Source organism: Sebastes fasciatus, chromosome 15 (assembly GCF_043250625.1).
Source record: "Sebastes fasciatus isolate fSebFas1 chromosome 15, fSebFas1.pri, whole genome shotgun sequence".
Classification (NCBI taxonomy): domain Eukaryota; kingdom Metazoa; phylum Chordata; class Actinopteri; order Perciformes; family Sebastidae; genus Sebastes; species Sebastes fasciatus.
Window position 1 is genome coordinate 32,566,740 of NC_133809.1, and position 16,742 is coordinate 32,583,481.

The window sequence follows — 16,742 nt, forward strand, 5'->3', positions numbered from 1 at the left end:
ACCACACACCCACTCTGCAGAAATGATTACTTATTTGGACAGGAGATGAAAGATTTGCATGCAGCTGTCAGCAGCTTGGCAGTGTGATGAGCAAACCTGAAAAAAGCTGAATTAGAAATGCATTCTCCACATCAGCCTTGGTGTGTGGCAAAGTCGGAAGCTTTGAAACAGCCATTTGTCAGCACCCGACAAAAAATAATCTCAAACGTTTTTAGGATATATCCCTTTTGTCCATTTAGCATCCCAATATACAGTACATCAGACCGGCAATACGTCATCCAGAGTAGGCTCTCATGACCACGCCCCCTTTTGGGGGAAACAATCCTGTGTCACTCATAGACGGTAACAGAGTAAACAGAAGAAGTTGAAACATGTCTCCAAACTTCTACTTTAACAAAGCTATGCTGTAGAGTTGCTGTGTAGCTGGTTGCACCAACCTGCATGGCTTTATGGCTCCAAGCTATAGTCCAGACCAGCATGGCTATATGGCTCCAGGCTATAGACCAGACCAGCATGGCTTTATGGCTCCAGGCTATAGACCAGACCAACATGGCTTTATGGCTCCAGGCTATAGACCAGACCAGCATGGTTTTATGGCTCCAAGCTGTAGACCAGACCAGCATGGCTTTATGGCTCCAGGCTATAAACCACACCAGCATGGCTTTATGGCTCCAAGTTATAGACCAGACCAGCATGGCGTCCTCTCCGAGGCTGCGCTCCCTTTTAGGAGAAAGAAACTCACTGTCACAGGAGAGAAAATGATGAAAAGCTGTTGTGTAGCAGGTTAACGAGGCTTTCACACTGACATCTGAGGCTCTTACGATACGTGAATATTCACTGTCAGTGTGCTAAATGGATGAATGATGCTGGTGACAGTGACTAGCATGGCTAGCTAACGTTAGCTTGAGTAATACAGTCATACATTAATGTTATAGCAGCATCATAATGTCGTCTCCAACTAAATCTCAGCCTATAGATCAAACAGTTGGTTATTAACACGTTGGTTATTTACAGACAATACTTAGCCTAACAGGGTTCAATCAGATATGTAGAGATGTCTGGATCAGGAATATCCTCCACTGTGTTGGACGGGGGAAGACTGAAGGGACATGGCAGAGATCAACCTTCATTTATTAAGGTATCACTAACGCTCAGGTTCAGGCAAGATCCCAGAATAATTATTAGACGTGTATAAAACAAACGTTTGTATAACAAGAGATGAATGCATATGAACTTGTCAAAATTAAGAAACATATGTCAGATTGCATTGAAGTCTATGGGATCTTTGGCCTTGACTCTTTGCGAAGTACCCGTATGTGCCGGTCTGATGTATTAGGTTTGTAACCTGAAACATAGCACTGTAAAAGTACCGGCAGAAAGTACTATGAATAGAATGGAAATGTTTCTAAATCAAAGGCATACTTAGTTCATCATAATTCCATTTAATGTCCCCTGATAAATACATTATAACATTCTTTAATGTCAGTAGCAACTCATGAATGCTTACAGTGAAAGGCCTACAGAACATTTCAACCACAGGCTTCATGTTTAATGAGATAGGAACAGCTTCCAAAATAGTTTTATAAATGTGCATACTGTGACAGTAAAGCTTTACTGTGGACATCAAATATTATCAATCAAATGTTATCAAATTTTCAGTTGAGCAATACTCAACTGTCAATAAATGTCATCATCAGATGCTGTTATTTGACAGAACCAGTCATGGCTGTATTAGAATAAATGAGACATATGGCAGTTTGGTTGATCTAGAAATGGCTACACTAATATACAAAATCATTTGATTTTTTTTTTTTAAAAGCTTATAAATATTTTACATTGTTACAATACATTAGCACAACCAGTATATTTCAAATGTCACTTTAATATAATATGAATACATTATTATTGTTATATTTTTTGGGGTCTAAAAGAACTGTGTACATTACCTTGGCTTCAAATGATTTTTTCTTTTTTTACTTCACACATGTATGACTCCAGAAAATGTATGGCTCTTTACAATTTACAGGTATAATTTCACAATTTGTACCACCTCATGAAAATGTTACGTTGTGCATGTTAGTTACTTTCCTGATATTTTTTCACATTTCACTTTGATAGAACTGCATTGGCCATGAGGTGCAAAACAGAACATGTCAACACAGTCGGGCAGTGCAGTGACTCTGTGCAGCAATGAGGTCCTGGGTTTGAATCCACAGGTCAGTCATGACCTTACCCTCTGCAAGGTAAGTGGTTATAGAAAATTAATGGATAAAAATAAATTGAACATTTGTTTTTTTTGACAACACAACATTGAAAAAAAACATGACTTTTCAGAAAACATGACACAAGAAACCAGAAGATGTAGCTGCTATCTTTTTCATACTTAGAGGTGCAATGCGTAAGATCTGGCCAGAATTATAATTTAAAACATTCAAATAATTGACTTACATTATCAACCGAATGTGAAGAGGTCACAGGGCTACTGATATTAGCATGCTAACAAGCTAGCCCCGGCCCGTCCTGTCAAACAAACACAAGACTTTCAATCAGCAAACTTTCCCCCCCGGACACAAGCCAATACACTATCAAGAGTATCGACCGTACAGCCCCCAGTTAGTGGCACAGTCAACACAATGCAGGCTGATGCAGATAGCAGCGTTATTTTGACCAGCTCTCAGAGTTTCAGCAGTTTGGTTTAATTTTGCGTATTCTTGCCCTGCTGTTAGTTAGTAGTTGGCTTTTTGTTTTAAAACTGATGCCTGTAAACTTAGATTGTATGAATCCAGTAGTAGAGGTCAAATGCTGCCCCCTATCTCTTTGGAGCATGTGGCTACATGTTACACATTGCACCTTTAATGCACTGAACTTGTTTTTATATTGTTTGATTCATCTTCATCAAATACTGTCAGTGCTCTCAAGATCAATTGCAGTGAATTGCCAAAGGGATTATTTGAATAAACAGTCAAGTCTGGGATACTTTTTGGCAGATACACATGGCCAGGGTGAGCTTGTTTTCCTACAATCCTCACAGGTGACCACCCTGCTACAGCAACAGGCTTCTGTAGGTATTCTTACACATTGTGGACAAACTAGTCCTTATCTCACCACAGTATCTTAAAGTAAACAAAGTTTTACAAGTGGAACCACATTACAGACTGTAATTTCAGTCCATGGGGGGTGCACAAAACACAATAAATGAGCTTGTCCTAATTCCAGCTTCTTGTAGCCATCACAGACTATCATCAACATCCAATGTCAAAATGGGAAAAATAGAATCTGACCTTTTTAATTTGTAAAACATGTCTCTAAAATGTGTTTTCAAAAGTTTTGTGTTTTTTTAAAATGCTGATGTGTTGTTGTTTTTTTTCCAAATGTGTTGAATAAAAGTGTATTGACTAAAATGTACTTTCTGATTTCAAGTTTTATGAACTAAATGTGGGCTGCACAGTGGTGCAGTGGTTATCACTGTTGCCTCAAAGCAAGAGGGTTGCAGGTTCGAATCCGGTTTGGGGTCCTTCTGTGTGGAGTTAGCATGTTCTCCCCGTGTTAGCCTGGATTTTCTCTGGGTTCTCAGGTTTCCTCCCACAGTCCAAAGACATGCAGGTTAAGATCATTGTTGATTCTAAATTGCCTGTACGTGTGAATGGTTGTCTGTCTTTATGTGTCAGATCTGTGATAGTCTGGCGACCTGTACCCCGCCTTCACCCAATGTCAGCTGGGATCGGGTCCAGCACCCCCGCGACCCTGAATAGGATTCGGGTTACGGATAATGAATGAATGAACTGCAATTTGCTTCAGTTTTGTTCATGTATTTTCTGAAATCTTGAGTTTTAGCACCTCTGGGCCACCACATATCTAGCCAAAGTGCTGTCACTGTTCCACCATCTTCGACCAGACATGGATTTTCTTACGGATAGTTTCTGTCATCGGTCTTTCAAAAAAACTGAAAAGTATCTGTTACTGGACTGGTTAGTAAAACTTGAGCACCTCATCCACAGAGATGATGATTAGTTAAAACAATGATTAGTTTGTTGGCCTTTACATTTTCCATACATGGTCATTTATCTTTGTTGAGCAGATACTCATGGACACCCCAGTAATGTGTTTCAGCTTTTCAGTGTTAATGATGCAAGAAGCCTTAAATTAAGTATGAATTCCCAAATGACAACCACGGTTGTCAGCATAGTCAACTGTGTTCATTACTGCTTACGTAGATTCACTACCTACTTTAGCCCATAAACAACCCAGTCGCCAGAAAAAATGTTGGCATTGTACGTTTCGGGATACATTGAATGTCAACGTTTCTGAACCAAACCAAGTTTCTTAAATACGTTTCATAACAGCCTCGTATCACACTTGCAGAAAAACACAATGTCACAGGGTTAATGTTATCAGGCGTTTGATTAGGTTTAGGCAAAAAAACTACTACTAGATTAGAACAAACATCATGGTTTGTGTTAAAATATTAACGTACAACTGTAATGTAGCATAACGTAATGCAGCGTAACGCAACGCAACGCAACGCAGCGCAGCGCAGCGCAGCGCAACGCAACGCAACGCAACGCAACGCAACGCAACGCAACGCAACGTAATGGTTGTTACGTTACGGTTGTTTTGTGATGTTATGCATGTTACGTGTCAACCGGAACGTAACCATGAAAAACAACATAAATGTACAATTCCAAAATTTTTGTCCTGGCGACTGGGCTGCTATAAATCATATGCAAACCCTCTAATTGAGACTTGGGTCACTGTTATTTCTAATGAGATTAAATTAGTCAAAACAAGTATTACAATGATAGCTTAGATCAGTTACCAGCTACATCAACTGGGTAAGCGCGTTTTCACACTATGAGAAGTCACCACTCGAATTTCTAAAGAAGTTCAGGCAAATTCAATGTTCTGCCTGAGAAGTGCAACATGGACAAGAAAGCTGATTCCAGTGTCCCAAATCTGCACTTAACTTTTATTTCAAAAACAAAAAAGATCAATCTTAAATGATATTGAATGAATGGCTGCATTCAGTGGGGTTGCTGTTAAGTTCTGAAGTTGTTTTATTAAGCTAGCTTTTGTTCGTTAGAACTGTTTGCCAACAAGGATTAAATGACTACAGTGACCTTAGGAGAAAATGGCCCACTAAGGCAATTAGCAATAATTAAGATGCTCCTTTAAGTAATCCAGTGTTGTGTTGTGCAAACTACCTTGCTGCGAAAGTTTACAGTAGCAAGAGGCCAGTTTATCAAAAAGTCATTGTAGTCTTATAGAACAGCATAACCATATCAGAACTAATACGGTGAAAAATACACAATTTGCATGTTCAGTGCTACGGAAGTTGAGATTGGTCATGATGGCCAATATTTTTTTAGGCCTGTTATCTCAAGATCATCACTGAAATATCAAATTTCCTCAAGAGATCAAGTGTTGCTGAAGATAGTTATCCTATAGATGTTCATTTTTGCTCTGTTCCCTCTGAGGGTGTCTCTATAAGTGCGCTTCCATCCATCTGCATTTTTGAGCATTAAAAAAACCTGTGTATAGCGATGAGGAGACTAACGTTCCTCAAATTAATACATGAAGCAAACAGAAATGTTCCATTTCCTACATGGTTTTCCATCATTTCAGATTTGACCAGTGCTCATTTAATTCACGTTGAGCCATTTTCTTTTGCAATAATATGGTAATGGCACCTGACTGGAGCATTAGTGCAATAAATAACTTTTTCTATTGACGAGAAATTAGCGCTACCTTTGGATAGACTTGACTTATATGTCAAGGTAGAGAGAAATGATTAATTGATGAAAAAGAGCTTTTCCACAGCAGATGACAGTTAATGAAGCTGAAACAGACTGAAAATTAGCATCAGTAGTTTAAAAGCAGCATTCAAATGATTATTTTCTTTGTTTATAGTTTAGAGCGCTAATGAACATTCAAATTGCTGCATGAGGAAAAAAATAAATAAATCAAGAGAGTGCTCAATCAATCCCAAAGTCTCAATGCTGAATTTTTGCAGAACTTGCACTTTGCAGAGCCAGACATACAGGACAACAGCACCCTCAGAATTAGTGTCCCATTCTGATGCAGCATATACGTATATGTCACTGTCTCTGGCCTCAGTCCACACTCAGGAGTGTCTTTCAGCAGTAGACGGACCAGTAGATAAGGTTGAAGAAGATGTACGAACCAGGGAAAAACATCCGGGAGTATTTGTCAATGGCGTGCGTGTTCTGGATGATGTTGAGGCCACGCAGGCTCTTCTTCTTCTTGGTGGTGGTTGACTCGCTGCTCACAGACAGATGGACCACCATGTGTTCAGGTTTCTCTGGAACCTCGTGCAGCTCCTCCTGCTCCTCCTCTGGCACCATGGGCTCCTCGGTGTAGCCGGCCAGGCTGTTGGTGTCGGCCTCGCTGTAGGTGCCATCCAACATGGTCATGGTTCGCGTCTGGGAGATTCCGCAGGTGCAGGGCAGTGACTGGCAGGGAGAAATATACAATAGAATCATTATTGGAATTTTAATTGGATTACACCAAAGTTTAGGGAGATTTAAGGCAACCTGAGCCTGAAGTGTTCAAATAAGAAATCAAAACCCATCAGTGGCCTGAGTAGATGGTTGACTTTGGTAATCCATGCTAAGAACTTTTTTTCCCTGCTTATCATGGGTGATTGTTAACTTGTTGGTTTCTCCAACACTCTGGTCCAGAGCAAGAATTCTCAACAACCACAGGCAGAAATACTGCAACATTTGGTATTAATTTCACTGATAATCCTTTTTAACTGAGTTGACCAATGGGCCCATCATTTAACACCACCATTAGATGACCCCCCTGACTTTTCCTGGAATGAAGTAGTTCCCAAACCTTTTAGACTGGGACCTCTTCAAACCATCGCCACTGTCTATACGTATATGTCTATGGGTTGTGACCCAATCAACCAGTTTATGAACCTTGTATGAATTTATAACCGTTGCATACACACCAAACAGGGCCTAAAGGAGGTGTACGCCACTTCCCATGCAAAGGTTGTGATCTATAAAAACAAACTTGATGGGAAATTGCTGACGCAGATTGAGAGGTGAAGCCAGATTGTAGAAATAAAATGTGTGAGAGGCATCATAATGATGCCTCTCACACCTCACAAGTTACTTATAGATCCACTTTATCATAAACATTCAAACCAGCAGTGTAATTTGTGCTAATGAGCCATAACTATTATATATATAATATAGCCATTCAAATGTAAAATATATAAGCCACCTCAAATCTCTAATCAAATTCTGCTTTCAACAGCGCTGTCTCAGCATCACATATCTGACTGTGCTGTCAGGCACACAGAGCACACTGGAGACACCGTGGTGGTTCCCAGAGTATAGTATGCATGTATATATATATATATATCTCTATATATAGAGATATATATATATATATATATGTATATGTATTTGGGTTTCCAGTGGTGACAGCTCGGGTGTGCCCTTGCCCCGACCAGAAGCAGACACACTCTGATGATGGAATGCAATATTTTTTTTTCCCTCTGCCTTTAGATCTGACCACGTTTTTTTTTTTAATTTCAGGTACTGCCCTGTTTGATGAACTCACTGCATTAACCACCCGCTGCATTTTCTTCTGTTTATGACCCTGCTGCTGTGGCTGCTAGAGTTGGGCCGGTTAAAATTGGTAACTCTTCATTTTACAGGTCTGCAAATTTCATGGTAATTATGTGATAATTAGCAGGTAACCTATTATAAATTTCTTTGGAATTACTGCCAAATTACCCCAATATTTACCTCAACATGTATCGAAAATGACTATATTATAATAATTATATACTAACATTGCATATAATGGTTAAAATAGGGCCCTTAGGCTTGAGAAGCGTCTGTGCGCTGCTCTTCATCGGAGGTGGAAAACCAAAACTAATAGAAGACACTTGTGATCAGGCACACATCTCACCGTTGTGTGACTTATTGTCTACAGATGTAACCTGGTAGCTGATGTCATGATTGAGGGAGTTTTTTTTAAGACATTTCAAAGAACTTATTTGCTAATAAATTAAATGTATTTTTATATCATTAAATGTATTAAATAATTTATCAGTTATTGAGAAATACCTGATATAATTATTAAATAATGTTTATAATAAAGTAATTTTCAATAAATGTTGAGGTAAATATTGGGGTAATTTGGAAGTAATTCCCAAAAAAATTCTAATAGGTTACTTGCTAATTATCACTTAATTACCATGAAATTTGCGGAGCTGTAAAATGAACTGTCTCCTAAACATTTTCCAAACTGGTTTGATATTAAGGCACAACACCGGACCGGACTGGCAAACCAAATTTTATCGCTAGGTGTTGACTCAGCAGCCACTCCACCAGAACTCATAGGAGTGGCTTGACACTAAAATGAGAACAGCTGATCCACCTTAACAGCCCACCTTAAGTGAGCCTGGGCCGAAGTTGTCGGTAGCTTCGGGGCTAACCCTCTTCACTTTAACCAGCAGGTGGCCAGCAGGACACGGGATCTTGGCTTGGGTCTTGAGGAATTGTAGCATTTATTCACCGACAGTGTAAACTGCTCACACACGGCACTGCTACATTCACAGTTACTATAACGTTACTGACTACTTCATATTCACAATTTTCTAAACCAGCTGGTCAGTGTAGTTTTTATGAAACATTTCTCAATCAGGAGGAAATAGTGCATTTGTTGGGGACTATTTTCAGTGGCGGATTAATCCATATTTAATGTTCTAGTTTTTACAGCAGGATGGTGTGGATTGATTTGCTGACAATAAGAAAAATGTAGGACATCACCATATCTTTTTAAATGGTTTACAATAGTTTAATTAACACATTTTTGATGTATAAACCTTTTTCTGGTTTTCTAGTTTCTGGCAAACTGAGAATCATAATCCTTAGAAATTTAATGTTGCTGCTCACAAATAATTCATAGCTTGTTACCATGATTTTTGGAGTTACTTGATCGAGTAAAATGAATAATGAACACAGACGAGCCCTTTCAGGAGTGTTAAGTGTGCAGTATATGTAATGAGTCTCTTCATTCCCTACAGACATCATACAGTACTATGGAGCCAGATCAGTCTCAATATTAATGAATGAACGCAGATGGATTCCTAAATGTATTTTGTGAGTTATATATGAATGACTCTCTTCACAAAACTATTTTTTCTTATTCTGTTAAGCTACTGCTAAGTGGTGAACGTGTTCAAACTTTTCCTCAGACACTGAGCCAGAAATCTCCCCTTCAGTAACACTTACATACTCCAAACTTTCCAATTTCATTCCAATCTATATTCTGAAGGTATTTAGAGAGGGGTTTGTTAATTTATCAATCTTAGCCTGATTTATACGACATTTTAATCGTGAAAACATGTCAACAGTATTTTCTGATTTATGTAGTGATAAAAAGAGATATCCTAAATTCCCTCTCCCTCACTGGAAAAACAAGGCTTGTCATCATTGAAGGCCATCTCAATGCAGTGAGATATCGGGATGAGATTCTGCAGTCAGTGGCGATCCCATATCTCCACAATCTGGGACCTAACTTCATCCTCCAAGACGACAACGCTCACCCCCACAGAGCCAGGGTTATCACAGACTACCTCCACAATATGGGAGTAGAGAGAATGGAACGGCCTGCCAAGAGTCCAGACCTCAACCCAATTCAACACTTGTAGGATCAGCTTGGGCATGCTGTACGTGTTAGAGTGACCAACACAACCACGCTGGCTGACCTGCAACGAATCCTGGTTGAGGAATGGAACGCCATCCCACAGCAACGTGTGACCAGGTTGGTGACCAGCATGAGGAGGAGGTGCCAGGCTGTTGTGGCTGCGTATGGATCTTCCACCGCTACTGAAGCTCCTGACGGTGTATTAAATTAATAAAGTTTAAAATTGCTAATATGTCTTGTTTGTTCCTTGTTACTGATAGAGAGTTCAATCATCCAATCCACCAAACAACTCAAAACAAGAGTCAACACCAACAGGAGAATACACTGTTTACCATTGGCAGAGCATTTTGGCAAATGTTTCTTGGGCGCTCCCCACATAATCAGCTGTGCTGCTCATCCCACAAATACATGATCCTTACAAGTTGGACATCATTGCGAAGGTAAATAAACAGGCTTTCCGATGATGTAAAATACAATGACCATTAACATTGTAACAACAGAGAAATAATCCACCAAACACAAGTTTACCAACTTTGTTTTTCCAGTTTATATTGGTTTGTTAGGCACTAAATACAGCACCGCTGCATGCGATGCACGCACTTAACGGCTATCGGTTAAAAAATAAATAAAAATTAGCATCCTAGTTTAGAGCTGATGTCATGCTAACAGTATAGCCCCATATTGTAACCTCCTAAAGCATTAACACTTTTTTTCAAAGTTGTCTGTAATAGTTCAGAATCACGACTCCGTCAACATAAAAAAATCACTCACAAACTGATTTTTGAACCCACGTGCTTACCACTTATCACATGGGCCTATCTCCATCACAGGGTCAGTTAAATGGATGACTCTTCAAAAATGTGTGGTCAGATGACCAATTTTGTCTATGGTTGCCTAGAAACAACGGGTGGCTCAACTTCACCACAGGCTCAAATCAGCCCACTCCCCCCTACAGGGCGCGGTGTCACACATACGCACACAGAGACAGACCTGCCAGACGTCAGGCGCACCGGTGCCACCAATGCAAATGTTTACTTGCACTAGACAGATAAGCGACCAAAATGGTTGCACTCTGGAGCCCTGTTATGTGCATTGAAAAATATTTTTTGTGGAGAGAGTCAATCATATATAAAAATATATAAAAAATTGTGAATCACTCTGTGTGCATTCATTAATATTGAGACTGATCTGAATATCAAACAGCAGTGGACACTGATTCACTCATAGTGCCAGACCTCCTATCGTGTACTCAACAGCCTGGGCTCACGGAAATGAACTTTAACATCAGTACCGACATCCCCAGATAACCCCAACAATTCCACCTGTTTGTTCACTGTTTCTGTGAGAGAAATTTGACATTAAAATATCAGAAATAAAGCAGCATTTTTAAAATGAGGCTGGCATAAGCAAAGTAAGTTTGCTGTTTTTAATGACCCACAAACAAGGTGAAAATACTTACAGGCACAAGTACAATAGACCCCATGATGCCCATCCCTCTGTCATATTTACCTAATAATGATAAATGAAACAAAACTTTTATATTTATTATTTATTACTGTAATATAAATTCTGAATCAGTTTAATGGCCATTTGTGTCCATTAGCAAATTCCCCAAACTGCTTTGGTGGCTTAGTGAACACGATCTCCGGTACATTCATTCTTTAATGCTCATTATCTTTTACAGTTGCATGCACTCCCTGCTGAATGCTGTGGAACCCAAGCTTACTGTGTGTGTATATTAAATATTATTATATATATTATATAAATGTATACATGTTTTATTTTTTTATCCCAAAATATAACAATTTTTACATTAGCGCTGGAAGTTAAAGGGGGCATATCGTGCTCATTTCCAGGTTCATACTTATATTTTGGGTTTCTACTAGAACATGTTTACATGCTTTAATGTTAGAAAGAACACATTGTTTTTCTCATCCTGTCTGTCTGAATATCCCTGTATGCACTCTCTGTCTGAAACACTCCGTTTTAGCGTCTGTCTCTTTAAGACCCTGTTATGCTCCCCCTCCTTCTGATCATGCTGATCCTGTCTCATGCCTAATCTTGAGGTGCTTCTCATTTCATAATTTTTCGCCTCCTCGTCTCCTCGCTCCTCGATCCTCCGGCTGTGACCCTGAAATCGATCTCAGTCCTCCATCTTGAAGGACGTCCCAATTCATAAAATGCGCATCGAGGAGCGAGGATGGAGGAGCGAGGAGGCTTGCTGGAGGACCTATGAGCGAGGATACACCAGTGCATCCTCCAGTGTCTCCTCCACGGAAGTTTATCACCGACCGACACGCCCCCTTATTGGATATCAGTTATTGATTGGACGCTGCGCCGATCAGACTGATCTGATACATCAACATCACTGCAGTTTTATACCGGAGTGAAGACAGATCACAGATTAAAAGATTTAGAGTTTAGTTGTCTTCTGATTCACCATCAGTGTTAATTGAAGGTGTGAACAACAGACGGACCATGTTGATGGTAAAGTGATCCAGCAGCAGAAGGACCTGCAGCAGCTCTGTTTCACACACCGTCACTGAAGGAGTCTGACACTGAAAGGGGTTTATAAAACCTGACAAGGAACGGACCTCAATCAACTTTCTTCAATCATTAGAAAGAGTTTTCTTTTGATCATCTGTTATTTCCCCCGTTAACTTTTATTAAGGATCCAGTTAAAGTCAGAGAGAGAAGGAGAGTCTCTCTTTTACACCTTTTACATAATTTATCCTCATTTCCATTCAGTCATGTGAGGCTGATAATTCCTGAGTGTCGGGTTTGATATGAGTTATATCATTTCACTTTTCCCTCAAACATTCAGCTTTATAAATAACTTCTACTGTCAGAATATCAATAACTACAGACGCTAATAATGAATAAATAATATAAATATATTGATCCAGTAGAGATGGTTCCTGGTCCTCTAAGCAGGACTCAGTCCACAGTAGAAATACAGACTGCAGCTATTATTCATGTGCAGGTGTTTGTTAAACAGAGAGAAACACTGCTGCTCTGATAACTCTGTTTCTTTATTAGTATTAGATCAGTTCAGACATAAACAGCTGTTAAAGCTGACTGACAGCTGATCCAGCTGTGATCAGCTGCTGCTGTCATCAGAAACGGACGTCGCTTCACATGACGCTTCAGAGGAAACGACGTCTCATGTCTCCCGTGGGTGGGACTAAGACACGAGGAGAGGAGTCGAGGAGAGGACTCAAGCCGTATAAAAGCACAAATGGGAAAGACCCGTGGTCTGTGTTTCTTCTCTCCAGGTGTGGCTGTTCTCTCTTGATTGGGAATCAATAAAAAGGGGGATGGGATTTGGGATCACTGGCCTGGCAGCAGCAGCAACAGAATAGTGACCACATGTAGTTTTTGTTGTTTAGTTCTTTATCTTTTCTGGTGAGTCCGGTGGTCTAGTTTTTGGTGTTTTGTTTCTGTTTGTCAGGGTTTAGTTTGGGGTTTTGTTGTTCAGGGGTAGAGGGAAGCACCCGCCGGCTCTGTAAGAGCTGGGTTGCGTTCGAATAGTCCTTTTTGCTTAGGAAGGTTCCTAACTGAGTGAAATGACCCGGAAGTACCTCAGTAGCAGCCATGATAAGAGCCGTTCGAACTCACCAAAAGTTAAGGAAAGGAGCTTCAATGCTTCCTTTATTAACTCCTTTAGCATAGGATACACTGGAGCATCCTTTACCAAAGGAAACGAGAGAATAACATCCCACAATTCCTTGCAGCCGTAGCATGTAAAGCGACGCACCATTCGGCCGTTCATAATAACAAACTATATGCTTATCTTGCATATTACTTTCATACGCTCATACACTAATTGGGATTCATGTTAATATGAGTGGACAGTGACAACCATTTTGTTTCACTTTATTTTTAATTAATTATTTATTTCGAACATGTAACAAATACCTCAGTAAAAAACAAAACAAGAATAACTGATAAAATGAACAGTAAACAACCAATTAACAAATAATCAACATAAATTCATATTACGAATATTTCGAAAAGAAGTTGGAAGAAGTCCAGCCTACACTTACAGTATATGGTCCAACCCCTTCTCCATAACTCGAACAATTAACTCAATATTTATCATATATTCCTGTTTATTTCAATTCCAACCGTGGTAATTAAGTGATATTTTTCCACGTTAGGTCAGATGATGAGATTATATGATGATAGAGTGTTCCAGCAGCAGGAGGAGGAGGAGCTGTGTTATCTCTCTTTCACACACCGCAGGTGAAGGAGTCTGTCACTGAAAGACCTATTTAATAACGCACGGGGAGAAGCAGCGCCTTTTGTAGTCCATCTTCAGAACATTGTAGTTTCACCACGGCAGACTGACGTCACTAACATCCGCCGCCGTCGCATCATGATGACGGAGTCTAGTGAAAGAGCAGTCGATTCTCCTAACACCGCTGTTGTCTTTTCCTAACTCCTTCTTAATTCTCCTTCTCATCTTTCCTTGACCTCATGACGTTTTCCACTGAGGTCAAGGAAAAGTGGTTAGGAAAAGACGTTAGGACGTAATTATTTGACTATTCGAACGCAGCCCTGGGCTGAGGTGGCTTCCCCTCTTTTGTTCCTTTTTGCTGGCTCACCAGTTTAGTTAGTTATGGGTAAAACTTTAGGGGTTAGTTTGGTTTTTACTTAACTTAGCTGTTTGGTTACTTATTGGTCAACTATATCTGTGTTGCACTTAAATAAAAACTTGTATATTTTTGAAAACTCTTGATTTGTGGGATTTTCTCTGGGTCGTAACAGACCCCCTCCTGAAAAGGCCCAGTCTGCTCTGAATGGCTTCCGAGAAAAATATGGTGCACCTTTGCAAAGGTATATTCTAATGAGCCTGCATGTGATATAGGAAGGGGAGCCACATCTGCAGCCAGTTCACACAAAAAGCTGTATAAATGCAACAATAACGCACAAGGCGTTTAGTGTGCAATAAGTACGCCTTTCTTGATTTCCGCTTGTCAATTGTACGCCATGTATCCTGTACTGACTGCAATGTGAACGCATCTGCGTATAAATGCTACGGTAAGAGTTAGTAACACATAAGCAAGAAAGACCACATATGGTGGGCAGGTGGTTAGGTGGATGGGTCTTAGTTTACATACTTATGTTAAGCCCAACCATGACGTTTTTCCTTAACCTAACTAAGTGGTTTTCTTGCCTGACCCTAACTGTGGATATTAGTGTGGCGTACAAATGACACGCAAAAAGGCTAAATGCGTACTCATGACCTGCAAATGTCCGTGTAATGTTGTCATGCGCCTACCCGTGAGACTGGGTTGAAATCTGAATGGCTTGTTGAATCACATGTTTTCTGATCTAGACAGCCCACAAAAACTGACTGGGTTGTCTGAGTTCACAGTTTGTGGGTTGGCAGGAACTCCAGATACCCAGATGGGGCAACAGGCGATCAGCCCCACTTGCCATCAAATTTGTGCCGTCCGCTTTACTTGCCAAAGACAATGCATATTCTTGTTTTCCCACACTCGGGGCACTTGACATTATGAGCGTGGGGCTCCTGGCAGCGGCGGTGCGTGTACAGTAGATGTGGCGGCCGGTAGCTCCTATGAACTTCGCTACATTCTTTTTGTCTTTATTACTGGAGCATGTATGGCCTATGACAGAGATACACTGTGAAGTGTTCAAGCACTTAACTGTGTGTTTCCAGTTACAACTTGGATTTTTAAAGCCACAGAAATTGTACTGGAAAATACAACTGCGGAGCAATGGTTTAAACCAGCCATTCTCAACCAGCGCTCTGCGGCCCACCGGTGGGCCGCAGAGCGCTATCTAGTGTGCCGCGGAGGCAGTGGTACTAGATTATTTTTTTATTATTATTTAGCAAAGTGAACAGGTAAAACCTAAAGGAGGTAAGATGCCAGCTGCCGTAAAACCAAAGCCTATTGAAGGAGGCTGAGACACGGGCGGACACGGGTCTTGTATTGGGTATAACACATGCGCAGTGTAACTGGAGCTGCGGTCGTGCGTTGCGATCGGCTCAATTTCGGCGAGTGCAGAGCAGATATTACTGCGCATGTGCGGTAACCCGAAGGCTCGTTGATTAAGTGTGACCCAAAGCTCCTTCAATAGGCCTTGTGTAAAAACACCAAACATCATCAGGTAGAGACAAACGTGTTTGCCACTGTTAGCTAGCTAGCTAACGTTCTCGGATGCAGTGAGACAAAATGGATCGGTTTTTAAAGCGAAAAAGTGATGTGGGAGACAACCCTGCGCCAGTAAAAGCTCCGAAGCGTGTGGTGAGGAAATATGACCCTGTTTCAGAAGACATAGCTCTCTCCACTGTGTTGGAAAATGAACTGATGGAACTATCAGCAGACAGCAGCCTGAAGCTTCAGCTCACACAAGTAGACCGGGCAATCAAATTTCTGTTGCCTTTCACCACCACCTATTTATGTGAGTCAGGGTTTTCCATTGTGACTGTCACAAATCAAAGGCAAGGAACAAACTGAAAGCAACTTTGAATGCTACTCTGCGTGTCAGCCTCCCACCCATCCCACCACGACTTGATCTCATTATTTCCCAGAGGCAAGCCCAAGTGTCTCACTGAGGGTAAGCAGAATATGTATTTTGGTCTTTACAGCTGACAGTGACATAACACATATCTACAGCCCAGTTTATTATTTGTTGTATAAACATGTTAGGTTTTTTACTCATTTATTTGGGAAGGTGGTCCTCGGAAATGTTTTGACAATCACAAGTGGGCCTTCAGTTGCAAAAGGTTGAGAACCCCTGGTTTAAACTGTCTCTATGTTGCTGCTTAACACTGGTGTCATGTATACCTCCCACGCTGCTGCTCCAGCCTGCTGGAACCCCACCACCTCATCCTCCTACTGTGGTTTCATTAATCACACTTAGAAAGATATTGCTGTAGCAGCACCCCAGAGAGACCTTTCCCGCCAAACAAAACTACAGTATGTAGTCAGTTGTACAACTTTTTGTCTTTTTGAAAATCTGTCTTGTAAGAGACTAGTCTGAAAAGTGGACTGCAGGACTGTCCCATTAATATCCCAGTT

The 16,742-nt window shown here is 40.6% G+C and overlaps 1 protein-coding gene across 1 annotated transcript in view; it reads right to left on the reverse strand.

Moving 5' to 3' along the window:
- Positions 1-2,975: 2,975 nt before the first annotated feature.
- The window catches only part of gabrr2a (gamma-aminobutyric acid type A receptor subunit rho2a), a 106,136-nt gene continuing 92,369 nt past the window's right edge, over positions 2,976-16,742 (reverse strand). Inside the window, exon 9 of the mRNA XM_074659967.1 lies at positions 2,976-6,470. Coding sequence (XP_074516068.1) covers positions 6,135-6,470 — 336 coding nt within the window. The 3' untranslated portion in view covers positions 2,976-6,134. The remainder of the gene's footprint in view (positions 6,471-16,742) is intronic.